The 23,261-nt window shown below is 37.8% G+C and overlaps 1 protein-coding gene across 1 annotated transcript; it reads right to left on the reverse strand.

The window, feature by feature from the left end:
* Window positions 1-1,959: 1,959 nt before the first annotated feature.
* LOC100247550 (auxilin-related protein 2) lies at window positions 1,960-22,344 on the reverse strand. Its single transcript, XM_002275730.5, has 8 exons — window positions 21,618-22,344; window positions 16,074-17,811; window positions 15,854-15,989; window positions 15,653-15,750; window positions 15,421-15,486; window positions 13,462-13,551; window positions 3,099-3,275; window positions 1,960-2,473 (listed from the first exon to the last, which is right to left on the reverse strand). The coding sequence occupies exons 1-8, from the start codon at window positions 22,121-22,123 to the stop codon at window positions 2,435-2,437; spliced, it is 2,850 nt and encodes a 949-aa protein (XP_002275766.1). The 5' UTR covers window positions 22,124-22,344; the 3' UTR covers window positions 1,960-2,434.
* Window positions 22,345-23,261: the final 917 nt, after the last annotated feature.

Raw genomic sequence — 23,261 nt, forward strand, 5'->3', positions numbered from 1 at the left:
TGAATTGTGGGTGTTGAAACCTAATTCAATATGATATCAAAAGCGTTGGTCCGTAGGGATACCGGGCTCAAGTCTCTGGGCTAATTATTAGCAGACCGTATGTAATGGTGTTGATCATTTGCTCCAAGGAATTTGGCCACCAAGTACAATCTCATCATACATTCAGTTGCTTCATACGGTAGGACGAAATGGGATTTGCATTTACAGGAATAAACTTATATAGGTAGCCACAACATGAACAGGCCAACCAATATTGCATCCATCAACAAGTAAAGAAAGAGAGGTGACAACATCCTCTTGAGTAAGCTTGTAACTATGTCCTCAAAATCACATCAACAACAACCTCTTTGTTTTCAACTGCCAATTAGTCCTTATAACGACACCTTTAAATCGTTCCATTGATGATGCCAAAAGGATAATCGAGAGGTGCACTCATCACCAACCAGTCTTGGTGCAGTGTCGGGTTACCAAACTAGTACGTTTATTTTGGAAGGCTTCGCTTTCATCGTCAGCACATGCATGTATGCGTGAAAGCGTTTTACAGAGGCTTGAACCACCAAGCCCCATTCAGGGTATTCAATGGGGACACTAGTGGTCGGTTCAATGAAGGTCTCAGGAAAAAGAACCCGGAAAAAGGACAGTTTTTACACAGAGAGAGAGAGAGAGAGAGATGCTGCAATATATTGTTATATAGTTGGGGAGTCTTGATTCTCCCTCCCAACACCAGTACAATCAAGTGTCCCCTTTCTATGAATTTTTGTGGATGTAGCATTTCCCAATGCTTCCAAAGATACTGCAATTCATATCATAATCATAATCACAATCACAATCACGATCATACCAAATGTTGACAAGTGAGCTTCAACCAGAATTGGCCTTCTCAAGGTCACATGGTCTATTTGGGGCCCAAGGGCAAGGCAAGGGAAGACAAATCCAGTTGGGCAAAGTCTAGGCCCATCTAAATTGTAGCTCTTTGGGTTTTTAATGTTGAGTGGAGGAGAGAGATGATTGTGAAAAAGAATCAATAATTATCAAGCGAAGGCATTATGAATGTCAAGTTAATGAGTCATCATATAAATAACAGAAAGTTTCCCACCCACACAAATTATCAAATGGTCAGAATAAATGGTATGAGTGAACCTGAGATGACCTCGTGCATTCATCATCCTATATAGCGGGGAAGAGATAGAGAATGAATGAATCAGTACTCAGCAGTCAGCACCACCACCCAAAGTGCTTTTGATCTCAACCGCAGAGACTGAAAAGAGGAGATACAAGGCAAATGAGGAAATAACGGAGGGCATTGAAAAGATTATAGCAACTTGGATGGCACACAAGAAAAGTTCATCACCCCCACCCACCCACCCATCAACAGTCAACACTTCCCTTGTTTTTCCTTTTATTATGCTTCTCAAAAAAATCCAAGGGAAAGTGATTGATCCTGAAAGGCCAGAAGGCGAAATGCGAAATTAAAATATGGGGGCAAAAGGAAAACCAAAACTATATCATATCTAGAGCCAGCAGGAAGAACAACGGAAGCTGGTTTGGAGGTAAAGAACCATAAAAAGATAAATGGGTGGTATCACCACCTACCATTCCATTCAAAGAGATGATGACATAAGTCATTTACTTTGAAAATTTGTATAGTTTCCTTATTCAAAATTAGCTTTGAATTGTAAAGGTAGTAAACTAAACAAACCTCCCGCAATTGTGGTAGGTAATGGTTGTGTGCGCTTTTGAAATTCAAAACCAATTTGACAAGATTTCCATCTCATAGAAGAAAGAAACCTCAACAATCCAGTGTCCCAACCTCCATTACAACAACAAATCGGATAGCCCTCTCCGTCTCACCCCACAAAATCATGAGGAAAAAAAAAACCTGAATATATATAGATTATATATATATATATATAAGCTCCAATGCATAGAAGCACATTCCCAATTCAACCATCATACGGGTGGGGTGTCAACATTTTGTGTTTTTAATATCGATAAACACATTGGAATTCCTTCAACGGATCAAGCCTTATCACAAACAAAAGGGAAGGAATGAAAAAGAATTAACAAATACAAACTTCTCATTTCACTCAAATGGATGACTCGAAATTCAACATATGTGCGCAGACTAATCAAGAGCGTAACACTATTATACATCGGCCAGCCATTTCAACTTCCAAGCAGAGATTTTTTGAATCCGTATATCCCCTAGAGAAACATCAATTTACAGTGTGCAGTAAACAAAGGGCGTTTTACCATTCAGGAATCTCAACAGTGATGGGGGGACAGTTCCTTCATCGTGCGACATAACTCTAACATCAATCAAAATGCACCATACCAGTAGAAGAGTAGTATTTCTTCAGGAACAGCATGCTTTTCCCCTCCCAACAAATGGTCAATTTAAGTGACATACTTATGGAAAAATCATCCAAGGAATTCAAAATAGCTCCTCTGAGTTGAACTTGTTCCAGGCTTCCTATATATCATTATATCAAACTAAAATTAAAGCAAGGCCCAAAAACTGAATCAATGAGACAAGTAGTCCAATATATTAAATAACAATAGAAATTCAACTGAATATACGAGTAATTTGACACATCATAATAGAAAATTGCATTAGCAATATAACAACATATCGAATGATATGATTATCAGACAGAATTATTATAGAACAATTATTTTGATAGGTAATTATTATAGAACAATTATAAAAAAATTCAAATATGCAGTGAAATCCAAAACATGGAACATAAACAGTAAATCAACTGAACACTTGCAATCCATCGTCTCTAAAAAAATGGAAGCACATAAATTCCAAGTGATATACGAGCAGATGTGATTACTAAAAAATTGAAGCATATAAATTCCAGGTGATATGCCAGTGGAAGTTGTCAAACATCAAAAAGCATCAAAAAGTTATTTAATTGTTTAATATGCTTCATATGTTGGAACAGGTAACAATATAATTCCTTTAAGCACAACCAACAGAGTAGTAACTGATATCCAATGATAATTTTACTATCAATTTTACTAATCATAGCATAAATTCTTGACCAGAAGGTTAGAATAATTTGGACAAGTTAGATATCTTATAGAAGTACCTTAAGGAGGTCAAAAACCTTCTCAGCAATGTACTTTTGTTGAAGATTAGCACCTTTCTGCTGCACCTTATCAGGGTGGATGCACAAAGTGGCCTTTCTATAAACTTTTTTAACTGAAGCAGCAGTAATCAAATCAGTCAAAGAAACAGGCTGCCAACCACATTCAGGCCATAGTACCTGATCACATTCAAAAACAAGAAGATCCAATTGTTACAACCATTACAAGTTTGCCACAAAAAAATAAAATAAAATACAAATTGAGAACCCATTCACCAGATAACAAAATATCTTCATAAGTAATCAGTTAAAGACGATAAGTGCTTGAAACAATAGCAAGTTTTAAACAATCATTGATTAATACCCTTGAAGTTTTTAATACTTGACGCCCAAAACAATGATAATAAATACTTGACGTCCAAAAAAATAATCAGAATTTAGGCTGAGAATTTATTTAAAAAAAAAAACAAAAGACAAAAATAGAACTTCAAAAGACCAATATACCCCCTGCATGGCCTCTAGCTTCCACAGCCCCCCATTCCAAGCACCTACCAACCCCCAAACTTCTCACCATCTGAACTGACATCTTCTAAACCTTGGTTTCTTATAACCACACAAGGTCCGCTGACTACAATCTGATCAAGGATTTGACCACTTTCCGCTTATCCCCCCTCATGGATCCCAGCTTCATTGGCACACTTTGACTAGATCTCAACTACTCTTCCTGCTTTTCCTCCCTTTAACCGAAGAAGAATTGTAATAGAGCATTCCAGCTTGGGAGCCCCCTTTCAAACCTGGTCCCAGAGGCAGACTTCTTTTTTAGCTCCTGTTCAAGGCTCTTCCCATTTTTTTGAGCTCCAACCTACTCAACAAGGCCAAAATCCCCTTGTCAAACCCATCAACCAACATCCCCACATATCTCCTGAACAATACCAACTTACTGAAGCATCCCTTGGAGATATGAGGATTCTGTTTGGACCAAGATAAGAGCATCCCTTCTCTGAAATAGGCCTCTCCACTGAGTCTGCAACACGCTCTACTCCACTGGTCCCACTATTTTCCATTAAATCAACTGATGTGCCAGCCTTAATGATTATTTGCAAAAACCCTCTCACAACTTCCTCATGAACAAGCGAAGGCTCTTCGGCAAACTCCCCATCATCCCTACAGCAAATTGTCTGTGTCACCTTATTGTTTTGACTCAAGTGCACGTGAGGAGAAGAAGAAAGCCCACACCCCAAGAGGGAAGAAAAGGGGATCAACATACCTGGAAAGCGCGCTACTTTAACCACCAGAGCTTCGTCAACTAGAGAGAAAGTGACCTCCATTAACATTACTGGAGAGCTATTGTACCCCCTGATCTTTGGCACTAGATCTCCATGAAAAGGGTCTTCTTTAAAAGAAGTCGAGCCGCTAAAGAGGCCCAACTTCATGATTGGGCCATTACCAAACATCTGGCCCACTCCACCCTCTTTTAGCATTAGGAATGATGAATCTGCCCTCCACCAGCACAGACCCTTCAACCTCCTGGCCCCATGACTGTAACTCCTATGCAGCCAATGCTCCTCCTTGGGGCAGCACCTCATCAGAATTTGAAAATTGCTACAAGCCCAAAGACCCTACACTCCCAGCTGCAAATGAAGCCCCCTTCAACTCTTCCGTTACCTTCTACTTACTAGAGACCACCTGCAACACCTATGCTGGAACCTCCCACCACGGATGAATGGAAAAACACAATTGCCTTACCACCAACTGAAAACTTCTCGGCACCTTTCTCCCATCTGTTTGGATCAGCACCCTTTCCCACTCCAACTTCTACCCCCCAATCATGTCTTCATCCACGCCCAAAACAAGCCCCCACAAGCGTCACCCATTAGCTCAAAGAAATCCTTTTCCCATAAGAACAATGGGAGCCCCACTATTCTCACACAAGCTTCCTTGGCATGTACTCCTACCCTAAAAAGCCAACCTGGACCCATCTATATAGCATCAACTTCTTGTTAAAAACTCTCGCTCTTCTCACATATCCCTTTTTGCTTCTATAGAAAGCTCAAACTCAAATAAGATTAAGGAAGAACCCATTAGGGCCACATAAATATTCCCTTTCGGTCTCCAGTGGTACCAAGCCCAAGCTTCTAAAGGAGGCAAAGGGGCCTTGTCCAAAAAATCTCCCCATCTCACTATTATTAGACCACCCACACAACATCCCCTTCTCCCCTCCAGGCCTTACCCTCCTCTTTTACTAAGGAATGCCCTACTAAAGACCCTATGCCTCACTTCCATTAGAAATAGTCCCATAAGGAACACCACTATTGACTGTTGACAAGTATATTCAAAGATTTCCAAATTTCATATTTGATTCTAGTTTACATTTTTTTTGATAAGCGAGAGCAGAATATATATTAAAGCAGGCCGAAAGGCTGCACCGCATACAGGAAGTATACAAAGCAGCCACAAGGCCAAAAAAACAAAAACAAGAACACCTCACCAGCCCTTAGGGGACGGCTACCCACTCCAAGAAGCCTAAAAGTGAAGAGGACTCCTCTCCCCTATACAACTTAGCCCAACTCCACAGACTACATACAAAAGAGTTCTTAAGAGTCTGAATAGCCAAAGAACCCCCTCTAAAAGCTAGCCTATTTCTTTCTTTCCACACCGTCCAAAAAATATATAACGGAATGAACTTCCATATCTTCTTCTTAAGAGTCTGATTCTAGTTTACATTTTATTCTAGGAATTGAGTATTTTAACTTCCATAAGCAAGGAGCATATTTGCAGTGGTTGTATTTTACTCCTTGACAATAGGAATTTGATCATTATTATTGTTGCAAGATAGGAACAGATTACAGGGATCATTTTAGATTCTTCCTTGTATAGCTTTTTCTTCTATCTTATACACATTGTACAGAAAAATTCTCTCCATATCATCATGGTATCAATTGATCATTAGGTCTAAGCTTTTACAGTTGATCTATTCCCCTTGGCCTTCTATCCTTGTTTGAAATTGCCAATACCTTGCACCCAAAAAGAAAAAGAAGAAAGAAAAGAAAAACCATGTCTATATTGGTGATAAAGGTTTCTAGTTCTGGTGTACCACCATTTATTCCTTCTATTATGACAATTTAAAATGATAATATGCATGTTCAGATGACTTCTAACAAACTTGATGGGACGAACTACTCTTCATGGTCCCAGTTTGTGAAGTTGTATGTCACAAGAAAGGAGAAGTTGGGATACTTGACTGGAGAGAAGAAACAACCAACTATTTCTAATCCCTTCTTCTCTACTTGGGTGAAGGAGAATGCCATGTTGATGTCATGGCTTCTTAATTCAATGACTTTGATATTAGTGCATCTTTCCTCCGACTTCCTACAACTCACGTTATTTGGGATGTTGTGGCTCAAACATATTTTAATGGTAATGATGCTTCTCAAATTTATGAACTTAAGCGCGAGACAAATGAGACTAGACAACAAGGAGCAATTGACCAACCATTTTTCTTCTCGTTAGGCCATTTAGCAAGAGCTTGATTTTCTCCAGCCATTTGATATGGAGCGTGTAGTGGATACAACAAAACTAAAGGAGACAATCGAGAATGAGAGGGTCTACAATTTTCTAGCTAGTCTTGATGCAAGTTTTAATCAGATCAGAGTTCAAATTTTAGGAAAGATCCTCCTTCCAATCTTCATGGTGCATATGCTTATGTTTGACATGAGGAGCATCGTGTCAGGCTACTGTGCTTGTAGGCATCTCACTGGAGTTCAGCCTTAAATATTGCTCAAGCTCCAACAGCACCAGTTATCTCTAACTCTAGAAAAGGTGTCTAACTGGAGTTCAGTCTCACTTTGTACATATTATAATAAGACAGGTCATGCTCAAGAAACATGTTTCAAGTTGAAAAGGATATCTTGAATGGTTTTGTAAGAAGGGATTTAACTCAAATTCCATAACACATCATGCATCCTCTAATGCACAATCATGTCCCTTGGCCCAACCACAATATTCTTAAACCCAAGAAGATCAAATCAGTGAGAATGCTCAAAGGTTATCCCTAAAAGATGCTTCCTATAACTTAGCTAATTCAAGTAACTTTGCATTTGCCTTAAGCACCTCTAGTCATGATTGTTATAGGTCTTCTTAGATTATAGATTCAGGTACTACAGATCATATGACACATGAATCTAGTCTTTTTTCTTCCTATAGCACTCATCCTAGTACGAAGAATGTTAAAAAAAACAAATGGATCTTCTGCTAATGTGTTAGGGAATGTTTAATTCCTCTAACTTCTTCCATGTCACTCTCTATCGCCTTACATCTTCCACATCTATCCATTAACTTAGTGCCCATTAGCCAGATCACTAAGTCTCTAAAGTGTTTTGTAACTTTCTTTGAAACTCATTGTGTCTGTCAAGATCTTATTACAAGAGTGAAGATTGGTCTTGGTAAGGAGAGAGGTTGTTTGTACTACTTGGATATGAATTGCCAAGATTTGGATAGACAAGCATAACAACATTAGAAGAACAAATTTGATTATGGCACAAAAGATTGGGACATCCCTCATTAGTTATCTACGCAAATTGTTTCCATCCTCGTTCTCCAAAGTCCAGGTTTCTATTTTTCATTATAATAGTTGTGTGTTAGCCAAGCATCATCAAACTTTTCCTTCTAGTTTTAATAAAACTTTGGTTTCTTTCTCAATTATTCATAGTGATGTGTTGGGGTCATTCCATGTTATAAATTATTTAGACTCTTAAGTGATTTGTTTCTTTTATTGATGATTGTACTCATGTTTCATGGATCTATTTGTTGAAAGAAAAAAGTGATGCTTTTTTTACCTTTAAGTCCTTTCATCAAATGGTTCTTACCTAATTCAACACTAAAATACAAGTTTTGTGTTCAGATAATGGAAGGGAGTACCTGAATAAGGGTCTAAGTGTCTATTTTCAATCTCATGGTATTATTCATCAAAATTAATGTGTTGATACACACCAACAGAACGGTGTAGCCGAGTGTAAGAATCGTCATTTCTTAGAGCTTACTAGATCCTTACCCTTTGCTATGAATGTTCCTAAATCCTTTTAGGGTGATGCAATCCTTACTACAACATATCTCATTAACTAAATACCTTCAAAAGTCCTTTAGTTTCAAACCCCTCTCTAGTCCTCGTCTAAAACACATCTTATTCCAACTTGTCTTGATATCCCCCTAAGGAGTTTGATCTTGTTTGTTATGTTCATATTCACAAACGATATAGGAATAAGCTTGATCTAAGGGCACTCGAGTGCTTTTTTTGGAGTACTCTACAAAAAAAGATACAAATGCTTCAAAAAAGATGTTTGTTTCCATAGATGTTATTTTTGTTGAAGAAGATTATGCTTACTATTTAAGGGGATATTTAGATGCTTCTCTCAAGGGAGGAGAGAAGTCTTGGGATGTGCTACCACTACCTTCTACCAGTATATCATCATCTGAAACTATTGCACCCACTTCAAGAGCATTTCTCTAGCCATACAAATTAGTATATTCAAAAAGGGAGAAGACTCGACCGTTTCTTTTTTTTTTTGATAAGTAAATGAATTTCATTAAAAAGGCGCTAAAATAGCGACTCAAAGTATACAAACCTATACACCCGCCAACAAAGGCCAAAGGACAAAAAAGAAAACCGATTACCACAGCCTACTTAGACCCCATCCAATCAATAAAATTAGCTATAGAAAGAGGGCAATCGTCTATGAACAACTTAGCCTCAGCCCATAAGGTAAGAATAAGAGATTGTTTCAATCTCTGAATTGACAACGATTCATCCTTGAAAGCTAATCTATTCCTCTCCTTCCAAACCGTCCAAAAAATGTGAAGAGGGGCAGCTCTCCATACCTTCCTGCGATTTTTGCCCAAAAAATAACCATTCCAACTTAGGAGGGTATCTCTAACTGAAAAAGGCATAACCCACGACACCCCAAATAAAGCAAAAAGAAGATCCCATAACGCCCTCGTCCTGGAACAATGAAGAAGGAGGTGGTTTATGTTCTCCTCTTTCTCAAGACACATGAAACATCTGTTCGCCAAGGCCCATCCTCTTTTCTGGACTAAATCCAATGTTAAGGCTTTTCCCCACGTAGCCTCCCATGCGAAGAAGCTTATCTTGGGCTGCACATTCACGTTCCAAATAAAGCTTGAAGGAAACAAAGATGAACCACCCGACTCAAGAGCTATGAATAGTGACTTGACCGAGAATTTACCGCTTTTGGTTTCAGTCCAGGATACCGTATCCTCCACATCCTCATGAACTCTTTTACTCTGAATCCTCTCCATAAATCTTTCCGCCTCCTCAATCTCCCAGTCATTGAAAGCTCTTAAAAAACAGGGGTTCCAACCCCCCCTTCCCCCCTCAACCAAGGGATCCCAAATATCTGCCACCCATGCTTCCTTCTCAACCGTCAAAGCAAAAATGGAGGGAAAGGTCATACACAGAGGAGACTCCCCACACCATCTATCCCTCCAAAAGCTCACCCTTCTCCCATTACCAACTATGAAAGCCAGCCTATCACTCACCAACTTCCAGCCCATCCTAATTCCTTTCCACAAACCCAACCCATGAGCCTCTCTCACTTCCCGCAAGCACCATCCCCCTCTAGCTTCTCCATACTTGCCTCTAATCACTTGATTCCACAAGGCCTCTCTTTTATTTGCGAAACGCCAATTCCACTTTGCAAGAAGAGTCTTGTTAAGGAGGGAAAGGCTTTTGACCCCCAAACCTCCTTTCGCCTTACTTAGACACACCAACTCCCATCTTACTAAATGAGGCTTATGATCCAGATTGCCCCCACCCCATAGAAAATCCCTTTGGAATTTCTCTAATCTCCGTCTAACTGAGCTTGGTAGACACAATAAAGACATTAAGTATATGGGTAGATTCGAAAGTGTACTACGAATGAGAGTCGCCCTTCCTCCCTTGGATAAATATTGTCTCTTCCACATAGATAGCCTTCTTCGAAAACGCTCTTCCACATAGATAGCCTTCTTCGAAAAGACTCGACCGCTTCTTGATCAACCCAATGCCCAATCAAATGCTCCTACAGCAAGTAATCTTCAAGTATTTCCTTCTCCTCAGCTTTCTATTAATACTTCCATTGAAGAGTCAACTCTAGTAACTCTTGAGAACCAGACTTGTTATCCTTCTAGAGAGCAAAAACCATCATCTTGTCATGGTTTTGCACATTGTATTGTTAAATACCCTATCTCTCATTATATGTCTTCACATCGCTTATCTCCATCTTATAAAATATATGCAAACTAGTTATCCTTTGTGTTTGTTTCTAATAAGCTACATGAAGCTCTTGACAACCCAAAGTCAAAAGTTATCATGATTGAAGAAACGGATGCATTACAAATACATTGGAACTAGTTGAGCTACTAGAAGGAAAGAAAATAGTTGGTTACAAGTGTGAAAAATGCCTTGATGGCATGGTCTATGAACATTATATCAATTCTTGGTTCACTTATGTGCAAACAAGCGTTTTGGTAATTACATACAGTTTACATAGGGGTTAGTGAATGGTATCTCTGGAATGGGCTAATTGATTAATTGGAGTCCTATTGGGTTAATTAATCAATTAGGACCCCTTTTAGGTTAAATTAAGTTACTGAAGTCTAGTAGGAAGCCTATAATATACCCCTTAAGAGTTGGTGTTTTAGACTTTTGTCATTCTCCCTTACATTCCAAACAAAGAATCCTAGCCTCTATCCTCCAAATCTCCACCACTTGAGTGTTTAGCTTCAAGGAAGTGTTATCAGGCGAAAGATCAGTTGTTTACAAGATCTCCAACAACTATCGCGACATTCTACAACAATCTTCATTGCAAATAATTGATTTGGGAACATCAAGATCTTGGTCAGCAATCCTAACTTGTTCTACTAGATCCAATAAAGTTTTAAATGTTATTGTTTTCCATTGTGCATAGGATCTAGTAACCCTAGGAATAGTTGCATGCACCTAATGAGATTTAGGGCAAGGGAACGAAGTAATCTTTAATTCCCTTCAATCATGATTGAAAAAATGGATGCATTACAAAAGAAATGTTACTTGGAACTAGTTGAGCTACAGGAGGGAAATAAGATGGTTGCAAGTGGGTATTCACAGTGAAACATGAGGCAAAGGGTTTTGTGGAGAGGTTTAAAGCAAGATTGGTGGATAAAGGTTATACACAGATGTGTAGTTTATCAAGAAAAATTTGCACCAATGGCAAAGATAAAATATCATTCGGGTCCTCTTATCCTTGGTTGTAAACCTAGACTAGCCTCTTTAACAATTTGATACCTGACAAGTTGGCCATTCGAGACATCTATGCTCCAACTTGTGGGGAAGTGTCGACTGTTGACAAGTATATTCAAAGATTTCCAAATTTCATATTTGATTCTAATTGACCATTTATTTTAGGGACTAATTATTTTAATTGGCATTTGCCAGAAGCAGATTTGTAGTTGTCATATTTAGTTCCTTGATTATAGGAATTTGATTATTATTATTGCTACTAGATAAGAATAGATTATAGGGATTCGTTTTAGATTCTTCCTTGTATAGCTTTTTTTAATCCTTGTATAGTTTTATCTTCTCGTTCATAAACATTGTACGATCTATGAAGTAAACATGCAGATAAATTCTCTCCAAATCAGCAACCTCCTCCACCCCTTCCTTCTTTGCAGACCCTTTCCTTCAAGAAAAACCAAGACAAACCTTTTGCTTCTGCACATAGAACTGAACACATGAGAAATATATCATCCTCATAGCTAAGAAGCTGTAACTTGTAGCTTCGCCCTCCCTCTAACCACACCTTGCTGAAATCCTTCAAGTTCTCAGTCTAGCAGTAGACCTCCATCCCTTCCAAGAGAATGAACAACCCTTTTCTCTAAATATAATCCACTCCGAGAAGTCATGACCTCTCTCAGTGATTATCAACAATGCTTGCCTTTCAAAAGTCAATCAAAATTTCAAAAGATTTTTCAATCACAAACCAGCTTCTACCTCCTTGCACCTCCATTATATCACTCCACATAATGAGCTCAATCGAATCACCTGGTTTTCTTTCAAATTTCAGGAGGTTAAGGACTGTGTAGAGCCAAACAACCAAAAATGAATTCCACTAGTCACCAATCTTGTTTGTCATGGACCCAACTCAAACTCCTAGGTGAACATATCAAGCCAAAATTAGACGCCACCATTGTCCCAAGCAAAAAAGCTTACCTTCAACAGAACCCAAGGGGTCCAAACAATCCCAAAAGGGAACACCTCGATTTTTCCATCACATAAATAGGAAAAGAGAGATTTAACAGAGAATTTGTCACACTTCCAGTTCAGCCAAACCATTTATCCTCTACACCTTACTAATTTTTTTATTTTTTTATTTTTTTTGATAAGTAAAGAGATTGTATTAAAAAACCACCAAAGCAGTGGCTTGAAATTACACCTTACTAATTGTCAATGTTTGCTATTATATCCTAAAGAAAGTCTCCACCCCATCTAGCTCCCAATCATAGAGATCAGCAATAAGTTTCAAAAGAAGAGGAAACCTACTTATTGACCTTGCCATCAACTGCAAGTTTGAAGAGATTAGGAAATCTTCCCATCAACATAAAGTAACCACCCCAACCATCATATTAAATTGGATCTTTTGCCTATTCCCCATCTGAACAAGGTGAACTTTGAAAACTCCTCCCAACCCTTTCCATGCGATCCTTAAAATCCCATCCTGTATCAACCTCCCTCTTCCTAAAATACTCCTACCACCACTTTCCTCCAAAAGCCTCTTAACAACCATTTTCCCAATAAGCAAGCTCAAATCTCTGTGATAGAGTATGACGATAGAGTATGATGTATTGCACAATACTTAGTAGAGTTAATAATGGAACCTAAAGTTATAAGCTTATTTGATCCTTGATGTTTACTGGAAATTTTCACCAAAACAAACCCCCAAGGTTTGACAAGGCAAAAAGGTATGTGGCTGGCAAGGCAAAAAGGTATGTGGCTCATACTTTCTACTTGAGCTACAAAATTTGGTTTTTCTGCAACAAAAAAATTAAGAAAAAAAAAAAACAAATGATTGTTGATCACTGTTAGGCTGCTAACGAGAATTTTATTGATGCATACAAAGAGAAGTCAACTAAACTTGATAGAAATTAATCAAGAACTTTAAAAAATAATAAAATATAGATGCAGTCAAGTGTTACTCCCTGCAAGAAAACAGTTATCTTCCAGATGCAGGAAGCAAATGCTGTGGGAAAGAATGCAGGTTAATAAATTTTTAGACATCAAATCTATTCAACTTGAAATGAGAGGCAAATATGTAATATATAGATTACAAGAACGCACATATTGCAATGTTGATAGCAAAGCACGCAAATTTCCCTCTTTCCCTGCAGACCAGCGCTTGATCTCAACATCTAGTGTTTCAGCAATTCTCTGATATCAGACAAAAGAATAATTAGACAGTAGCAGGATAACACAACTGACTTAAAGTCATAATGTAGCCATGTGGAAAACATATACAAAAACAATTAAATAAGTAAAACAAATCAATAAATGTTAACCAAATAATAGAAACCTAATAATAATTATCTATTTCATTTAGATTCCTCAAAGAAGTTGAACAAAAGAAAAATAATGAACGAGAATTTGTAGGATATTCCTAATTAATGAGTGTTATTGCATAACTCCAATGGAACAACACCCTTCAATGGAGAGAGCAATATTGTTCCCAATATAATGGGGGGAATAAGAGATGAGAGGGTGAGAGAAAGACTGTTTGTTTACTTAAATTTTTTTCATATGAGAAGAATTGTGATCCCACTTGAAGTTCGTCAATTTACTCCTTAAAATCCCAAGTTTTTAGAATTGAAAATAAGGAATTCCAGAGATAACAATTCCATCACTTCACCCTTTTTGCAATTTATACCACCCTTATCGCCACCTTTATTTTTTTATTACCCACTAACGGAGCAAGTGGGATAGAATCCAAGAAAAAAAATTTCGTGTTTTCCTTTTTTACCACCTTTTTCTACATCCAACCATCATTGCCAAATCTGGAGGTAGTAAAAGAGGTGGCAAAATGATTGCATGCATAGCATTTTTTCTTTTTTCTAAAGCCTTCTTGATGGTGATGCAGTCAAATTAAGGTGCCCTTGGACAAATAAAGGGGTAGCTTGAAGTTGAGACAGATCAGGGTTTATAGGTATATAGAATGAAGAATTGGGATGTCCATTCTCTAAAAGGTTATCAAAGAGATCAAAAAGATAAAAAAAAGGCACAGATAGAGGCAACTCACCTCAATAGATCAGATAGAGTTTTCTCAATTTAGAATTCATGGAATCTAACAGTCACCACAACAGCTTATGTGATCTTCCAACAGAATTTAATAAATGACTATAATATCTTTATTCTAGTAAATGTCTTGAAATGAAAAGAAATAAACCAATACAAAGTTTTATTAAAGATATTGCTTAAAAGTCAGGTTCTTAGACAGTGTTTGACAAAACTAGTTTTAGTACTGAGGATTATTACAGTTCATAACATCAATAAGTTTAAACCACTGAAAAGTAAATTTTTTTAGGCTAACAGAATGCATGCAGATCTGGACACAGTTTAATTTGATAGTTCAAAAGCACCCATGGGATGTGCCTTCGCTATTAAACAAAATGAGTCCATAGATTCCAGCAGAATTTTTCAACCAAATTCACCGAAAATGTAAATTCCAGTAATTGACATAAACTGTACTAGATGCATGCACAAAAATATCCTTATCCATATTCAATTCAAACTTTATAGACAACCAGCCAGCTCACAATAGAGTTCCCATCCATTTTATACCAAATAAAAGTTGAGTTCTGCATGTTGTAGAGGCAGGAGGGTATATTTCTATCAGCTAGTTTTGCACATTGACTATACATATACACAAGCCTAAACAATGTCATCTGGTCTGATTATACAAAACCATTGGTTACGAAAATGAGAATCCTAAAGGTTTGATTATACAAAACCATTGGTTGAGAAAACGAGAACCCTTAAAAAAAACATCAAAAACAAAACAAAACTGCAACCAGCTAGACTTTGTTCTGTAGTTGGTCAATGTCAACTCACACAAATTGAACTAAGTTACACCAATAGTTGGCATCAACTCTGCCTCCTCATCAAAAGAGGTGATACAGTTTTTACCAATCCACAAAGCAGATCAAAGCTTTGGATGGAGTGTGGCTAGACCTCCAACCAACCCCAACAGCTTCTAACATACACAAGAACACAGGATAATAGAGATAGCAAATTGCAGGTACTTACATGTCTCTCTGCTTGGTCCCTCTGAGCTTGGAGATCCCGCTGATTTTTCTCAGCCAGTGCTTTTGCCTGAACACATACAAATTCAACAATAAAAAATTGTAGAGCCAACATCATGAAGATAAATAGCAAATAATCATACACTTGCCAAGTGCAAGCCATAAAACTTATTTATAACTATATTTCATTAAAAAGAGAAAAAAAATTTTAAAATCTTGGCATATAAAACACATACCGCACGCTCTTGAGTCCTTTGGTGACGTTCCAACCTGGCTCTCCGTCGGTCTTCACTTTCCCCTTCAACATCTTGGAAATCTCCAGATGATGGAGCAGCTTTTGCAATAAAAAATAGTTAAGCCAATTATAATTCTTACAAGAGAGGACCACAAATGATTAAATGTTACACAAGAAAATTTCACTTTGGAAAGAAAGGTACCTCCAAAAATTGAAGAAAGATCATCAACAATATTTGTTGTTGATGATGCTTTTCTCATAGTCGATGATGCACTTGCAGCTGTTCTTGCCACTTCAGGCCCACGCCTATTCTGAAATTGGGTATCAAACACGGGGTCCTGAAAAAGACAGTCAGAAAATCAATCAGACAACATTGAGACAAGCAAAACATGAACAGCAGATCTACAATCCCAGGTTCTCACTGAAGAGTTAGCTCTAGGCCTTGGCGCACTGCTTGGTCGAGAACCCATGCTAAAGAAAGACTCAAGATCATTTTCATTCTTTTGTTGGTTCACTCTAGCAGCAGCAGCAGCCCTTTCTCGAGCCTCTGCCGCAGCCCTTTCAACAGCAGCTCGTTCTGTTCTAAGCCGCACTTCAGCTTCTGCCCTTGCAACAGCAGCTCTCTCACGTGCTTCCTTCTCTCTTGCTTCAGTATTTGCCCTTTCCCTGGCTTCTGCAGCAGCCTTTTCTGCTCTTTCCTTTGCCTCTGCTGCTGCCCTTTCACGAGCTTCAGCTTGTGCTCTGTGAACTGCAGCTCTTTCTGCACGCTCTCGAGCTTCAGCATTTACCTTCCCAACAGCAGCCCTTTCAGCCTTTAGGCGAGCTTCAGCAGCCGCTCTTTCACGTGCTTCCTTAGTAGCCCTTTCCACAGCTTGTCTGGCCTTTTCCCTTTCCCTCTCAATCTCCCTTGCTCGCTCCCTCTCCTTCTCAAGTCTCCTCTGTTCTCTCTCTTTCTCCTCCCTTTCCCTTTCAATTTCCCTTGTTCTCTCAAGTCTCCTTTGTTCCCTCTCTTCCTCTTCTCTTTCCCTCTCTTGCCGCTCGTGTTCTAATCTCTCCTGTTTTTCTCTGATTGCTCTCTCCTGAGCATCTTGCATTGCTTTCTCATCTCTATCCAACTGGCCAGCTTCTTTACTTCTAGAAGCTTTTGCACTTTCTCTCTCCCTTACTCCCTTTGCATGCCTAAACTTAGCTTCAGCTCTATCCATGGCCTCCTTCATAGCAGCAGCAGACGCAGCAGCAACCGAGTTTGTCTCAAATTCATCACCATAAAGACCCTCTGCATGGCCATCAACATTATTCTGAGTCCTACCCATGGCAAAATCTTCAAGTTCATCGATTTGAGACACAGCCGAGCTCTTCACTGTCCCACGGGTCAACTTAGGACTTTGAGAATACTGAGAGGAATTAGTGAAGGAAGAAAACTCATTAACCTTCTTTCTTGCATTATTGGAACCAAAAGAACCTGTTTCTGCCCTTGAAACTTGAGTTGGTCTTGTAGGAGGGGGTCTTGAAGGTGGTGGAGCACTGGTGGGTTGTGTAAAGAGAGGAATATCTGATACAGCGAGCCACACATCATCAGATGAAGACAAGTTCTCTTCAGATCTAGGAGACATCTCTCCCTGGGAATTTGTTTCATTAGGACTAGCATTTACATGTGAAGGAGGAGAAGGCGTCTGACTGAAAGATTTATGAGAATCTGTGGAAACTGTAGGAATGTCAAACAAGGTTTGATGAGATTCCCAATAATTTTCAGCAGGCATCTTCTTTTGAGAGTGGCTATCCTGACCCTCAACCGAGGATTTTTCAATTGGTTCCTTAGTAGCAAAAGTTTGAGTCTCACTTGTTGGTTCTGTGCTCGAAGGACTCCTATTCTTTCCCCTCTTATTCATCTCAGATGGAAATGCAGATTTTCCAAGGCCATCAAGGGGATCTAAATCATTAAATGCTCCCCCACCAACAGCAGATGAACCATCAACTCTGGTGCTTCCAGAATTACTCAGCTTACTAATTTCCTCTAATGGATCACTAAACAGCACCGAGGATGAAACAGCAGGGGTTGAAGTTGATTCTAAAACAACAAACGGATCTTCAATCACATTGGAGGTTGTTTCAGTAGCATTAACAGTTGATTTTGGTGCCCAATTGATGTCCGTTGTCGGCCTGTGCAAAGAGTAACATTGTGGTAAAATGCCAATCCACTGAAATTTATAACAGGTGAGATTATTTATTTTAACTGAGCAAGGAAAGAATATATGCAATTCACTGACAAATAGGGAAAAAAAAAAAAGCACTACATAACAATAATAGTGCATTTAATCCATGTAAAATAAATCAGCATCATGGTATTTGGGGTGCACATAGGGTTATCAATGAGATAGAAAACCATTGGCATTACTTTGATTCAAAACAAAAAACAACAAACAAAAAAAAAACGCAAACCAGAAAAATAAAAACACCAAAAACCCACAAAAAAAGGCCATGCCTCTCAAGATTCATGAATACTGTCCCTTTTTCTTGGTTTCCTCTTTTTTTGCAATTTTCCTGTCTTCCCCCTTCATATAAAGTGACCAGAAGTCCTTATAATCAAAAGATATTCAAAGAACTCATAGTTAGGGAAAAGCAAATGACCTGTGCTAAAGGATGCATGGAAGCTTACAAAGGAAAAACACCAAAAACACTAGTTATGAGGGAAACAGTGATGAAGAAAGAAGAAACAAAAACAGGACTTCTCATTCATCTCACATGAAATGTGTACATGTCTTTCTAAAGTCATATCACTTTATCCATTCCAACTCAACTTGCATGTTTCCTAGGCATTTTGTTTAGTCATCTTCTGTTAGTTCAGGTTTTTTTAAAACCAGAAGTAAACATTTTTATTATTATAAAATAAGTGAGTATGCAGAAGGATGGGAAATCCCTCTCTCATACAACAATCCACTGCATATATCTGATTAAAATCAAGAATTATTGTATACCCAAGAAAGTAAAGGTAATTGTACAACTGAAGTGCATAAAAGCACAAAACTCAACACTTAAGGGATATAAAACAAACCCTCACCACAACCAAGATGTTTTCTTTAAAGCCCCAATGATTTAGACTTTTCTAATGCCACCCTTCTAGCTTTGCTATCTTCTAAGGAAAGCAACCACTCCCTCTCCTTTTTATCCCAATAATTGGTCTGATCCAACACATAAGCCTTGTGGGCTACTACATTTTCGAATACTCCCTTATTCCAAGCTCTAAAGTCCTCCTTTAACACTATCAACTCTAAACCTAAAACGAAGCTACAAGGATCCAGTAAACAGATACCCTTCCCACCAACCCTTCACCATATCTTTGAATCCCTCCACCTTAAGCCACATGTTTTCAAATCTAAAAGAGGGCATTCCCATTCTCACCCCCATCTCTCTAGCAAGATAAGGGAATGATCAAACACTAGCTACAGCCATAGGAGTTGCAATGTATTTGAGAAGTGATTTTTTTTTTTTTTTTGATAGACAGTATTTGAGAAGTGATATTCCCAATCACTTGTGATTAGGAAACGACCAATTCTAGACAGCAATTGCCTATTCAGTCCTCCACATCATTTGAAAAAGCTCCTTGTCAAGGGGAGATCAACCAAGGATAATTCCTCTATAACTTAGGAGAAACGTTTCATGGTCTAGGAGATTCTAACACAATTCTTTCCCTCTTCTAGGAATTTGACCACATTGAAATTCCCTCAATACACCAAGGATCTCCCCATAACCCCTTCATGGAGCCCAGTTCCTACAAATTTTCGAGTTCTATCCCAATCCTACGACCATAAAAAACGAAAAACACCCAAGTGAACTTGTCCTCACAACATCTGAACTAAAAAAAGATTGAATAAGAACCGTCTCCCTCTCAAGTAGCTCCAACACTCTATCCTAGAAGGCCACCACCCTCCAGCTACTCCCATTGCCTTTAGGCCACCCACACTCCAAGAACCTGCCCACCCCTATGCTTCCAACCAAGGCCATCAACATAGCTTCCACCTTTGTTTCTTGTAGGCACACCAAATCAAATTTTTGAGGATGAAACAAAGATTTAATAACCTTCCTCTTCTCCTCATTCTTAACCACTCTAGCATTCCAATACAAGATCCTTAACTTCATTGAGAAACTATAGATAAATCATAATCCATCTTGTTTTCCTTGAGCTTCTTCATTGAAGACTCATATCACAGAGCATTCCAATTTTCTCAACACTCTTTCTCTAACACAAAACTCATATTATGTTTATATCTCCATCAAGAACTAGAATCATCAACAAATAGTTCAAGATTGATACTTATATTAACTTCTATGAAATATTGAAATGTACGTAACAAAAGTAAAAAGAACCATTGCTAAGGACGGCACGATGGTTGGAGCTACCTTCCTAAAAAAGGAAAATCATCATGGAGGTAATCTTTCAATTGAATAGAAAGAAGGCATTGAGGGTAGATGGCATTCATCATGACTTTCTATCAAAGATTGTTAGGAGAACATCTAAAAGAGATATACTAAGAGTCTCTTAAGAGTTCCAAGTTCCATTCGTAAGAGTTCCTAATTCAAGCTTTAACTTTCTTTTCATAGCAATTGTTCAGATTAACAAAAGAATATATGGAGTTAAGGGCTTTAAAACCATTAGCCTAAACACAAATTATACAAGATCATCACCCTATAGGCTTGGCTCCAAAAGCAAAGAGTTGGGATGGAGACGTGAGAAGTTCTGGGTTCTAGTCTTGGTAGGGAGAAAAAAGAAAAGAAAAAACTCAAGATGGATGCAAGAGTAGTTCATACTTCATATGCATTCTCAACTTGATATAATCCATAAAATTATTTCTCCAACTTATGTCCCCTTTGTGAAGTGTGTTTCACATATAGAGTTGTAGCCTGATGAAATTCTTAATCAAAATTCCAATCCAAGAAGTCAGGAGCAGTCATAAAGGTTGGTTTTAAGAAAGCCTATGATCATGTTGATTAAGATTTTATGGCCCACAAATTAACTAGGCAAGCTTCGTTTTTATATGGCAAACTATTAAGTGGATGCTTGTCCATGGAGAGCTTTGCTACTATAACCAATTAGAGGGTGAAGGGGCGAATGAAGGCCTCCATGATCAATGAGAAGATATTTAGTTTGGAGATCAAACTTCATTCCCTTACTCCACCTTTTAAGGTAGGGGAAATTTGACATTTTGCTCCTTTTCCCAACAATTCATAGTTGTTGAATTTTGAATTTATCAGATATCTAAATGATCTGAGAAACAAAGGATTTCCCCATTCAACTTCATACAAATAGCATGCAATGCTTTGCAAAATCACTTCAAAACATAAATTACCACCCAAAATTCAATGTTAATATGCTGCAGCTGTCAATATGATGAGCACATCCACAATATGCACAAAGCAAATACAAAATATGATTTGAGCATAAACAGCTAAGTGGATACAAAAAGTACCCAAATTTAGGTAAAATATGCAACTAAGAACAAATCACATGGAAAACAGTATCTATGACTTGGGAGACTATTTCCACCAAAAGATAGCAAATCATCAAATCTAGTAAATTAAACAAACCCATATAGCTAATGTGCTTCTGATATCAAACCAATTGAGAATTGACCCAAAACATACAAGAGCAAGGATAAATCTGATTTCAGCACAAGCAGCTTAATCGATGTAGTATCCAAATTCAGGCAAAAACCTGCAGTTGAGACCCACATAGCAAACAATACCTAGTACTTGAGAGACTACTCTCCCCGGACCCCGGTTAGAAAATCATCCAAAGTAATTTGCACAAATGTATGCTTCGACTATCAAACCAATTGAGCATTTACCCAACACTTGAAAAGCAAACAACGATCCAATCTCACTACTATCAGCCAAATTGATGCAAAAGTATCCATATTCGGGCCAAAAAAAAATTGCAATTGAGAACAAACCCACATAGAAATCAATACCTATTACTTGGAGGACTAATCCGACCAAACCCATGAAGCAAATCATCAAATCCAGACCCAACATCCTCGACATTTCCGGATCTCTTCGGCTCCGGATCCTTCCTCCCAAAACCCCCAAGAAGATCATCAAACGCATCGTTTTGCTTCTGCTTCGATCCCGAAACAGTCGAAAACGCATCGTAGTTCACCGAACCCGAGGTCTTCAGCCCCGGCACCCCATCGAAAATATCATCATCGTAAACCGGCTTATCGTAAACAGGCGACGACGTTGCTTTGGCTCCCGACCCGGATGACCCACCAAAAATCGAATCGAAATTGATCGACGACGATGGCGCTGCACGGCCATCTGATGAGGAGGAGAAGAGCGAATCGGAGTCGTCCGGAGCGGCGTTCCAAGGCGATCTGGTGGGTCCGCGGGAACTGGGCTTGGAGGAGGACATTGGGGCCGATTTGGATTGGGATTTGTATCCGAAATCGGGCGCTAAGAGGCCTGAGAAGTCATTCATGGTTGGTGAATTTGGGAAATTATGGAGATGGTTGGGGGCAAAATTGGGATCGAAAAAAAAAGTGAACGGGGGCGGCTGTGGTGGCGATGGTGGCTAGGGAGGGAGGAGCATGGAGGAGGAAGAGATCTGAAAGAGTTTTTAGAGAGAGAAAGTCTTTTTTAGAGAGAGAGTTGGCCAGGCGCCTGTGCTTTGTCTGCTGGTGGCCATTTGAAGGTCACCTGTTTTTTTATTATTTATTTATTTATTTTGCAACGACCCTCTTTTTTTTTTCAAAAGTAAGATGAAATGTTTTTTTTTTTTAATAAATAACAAGAAAACATGTTCAATAACTAATTTTTAGAAATAATTCTAAAAAATAGATTTTAAAATTAAAAATATTTTTTTAATTATTTTTAAAAATTATTTTTATATCTAAGTTTTTTTAAATTAATTATTATATATACTTGTATAATTATTTTTTTAAACAATTCTAAAAAATAAGTAAAAATAATTAAAAGATGTTATGAAAAAATATTTTATTTTCTCTTCTTGAGAATAGAAAAAAAAATGGTTGTCCAATGTATTTTTTAAATTTTCTTGTTCCTAAAAAAAAATTGTACTAAAATAAATGTAATAACAATTTTTATAAAATAAAAAAATATATATAATTTTTTTATTATATGGATATAAATGTTGTAAAAATACAAATCTACGTATTTGTATTAATTGTCTTACAATTTATTAATTTTTGTAGATCAAATTATAATTTATGCATGTATAGAAATTTAATTCAGGGCGAAAGGTGATTATATTGAATGATATTATCAATATGTTTTGATGTTTGAAATATTAAATATTTCGATATAAATAAATAATAATTGAAATTTTATATCTTGTTTATGATACTGTTTAGAGGATGGAGGATAAATAGTATTTATATGACCTGAAAATTAAATTTTTAGTTTTTATTTTTCCTTCATTCAATGTTTAGAGTTTTTAATAAAATTTGCATTTGTAAATATCATAAATTAATTTAGCATAGAGCAAAATTTACTAATTATGAAAAATCAACTATGTAGATTACGTGGACCTAAACATCCCTTCTTACACAAGTCTTATATTATCAAAACCTACATTTGTCTTTATGTCTACAACATAG

The sequence above is a fragment of the Vitis vinifera genome, chromosome 7, assembly GCF_030704535.1.
Source record: "Vitis vinifera cultivar Pinot Noir 40024 chromosome 7, ASM3070453v1".
Taxonomy (NCBI): Eukaryota; Viridiplantae; Streptophyta; class Magnoliopsida; order Vitales; family Vitaceae; genus Vitis; species Vitis vinifera.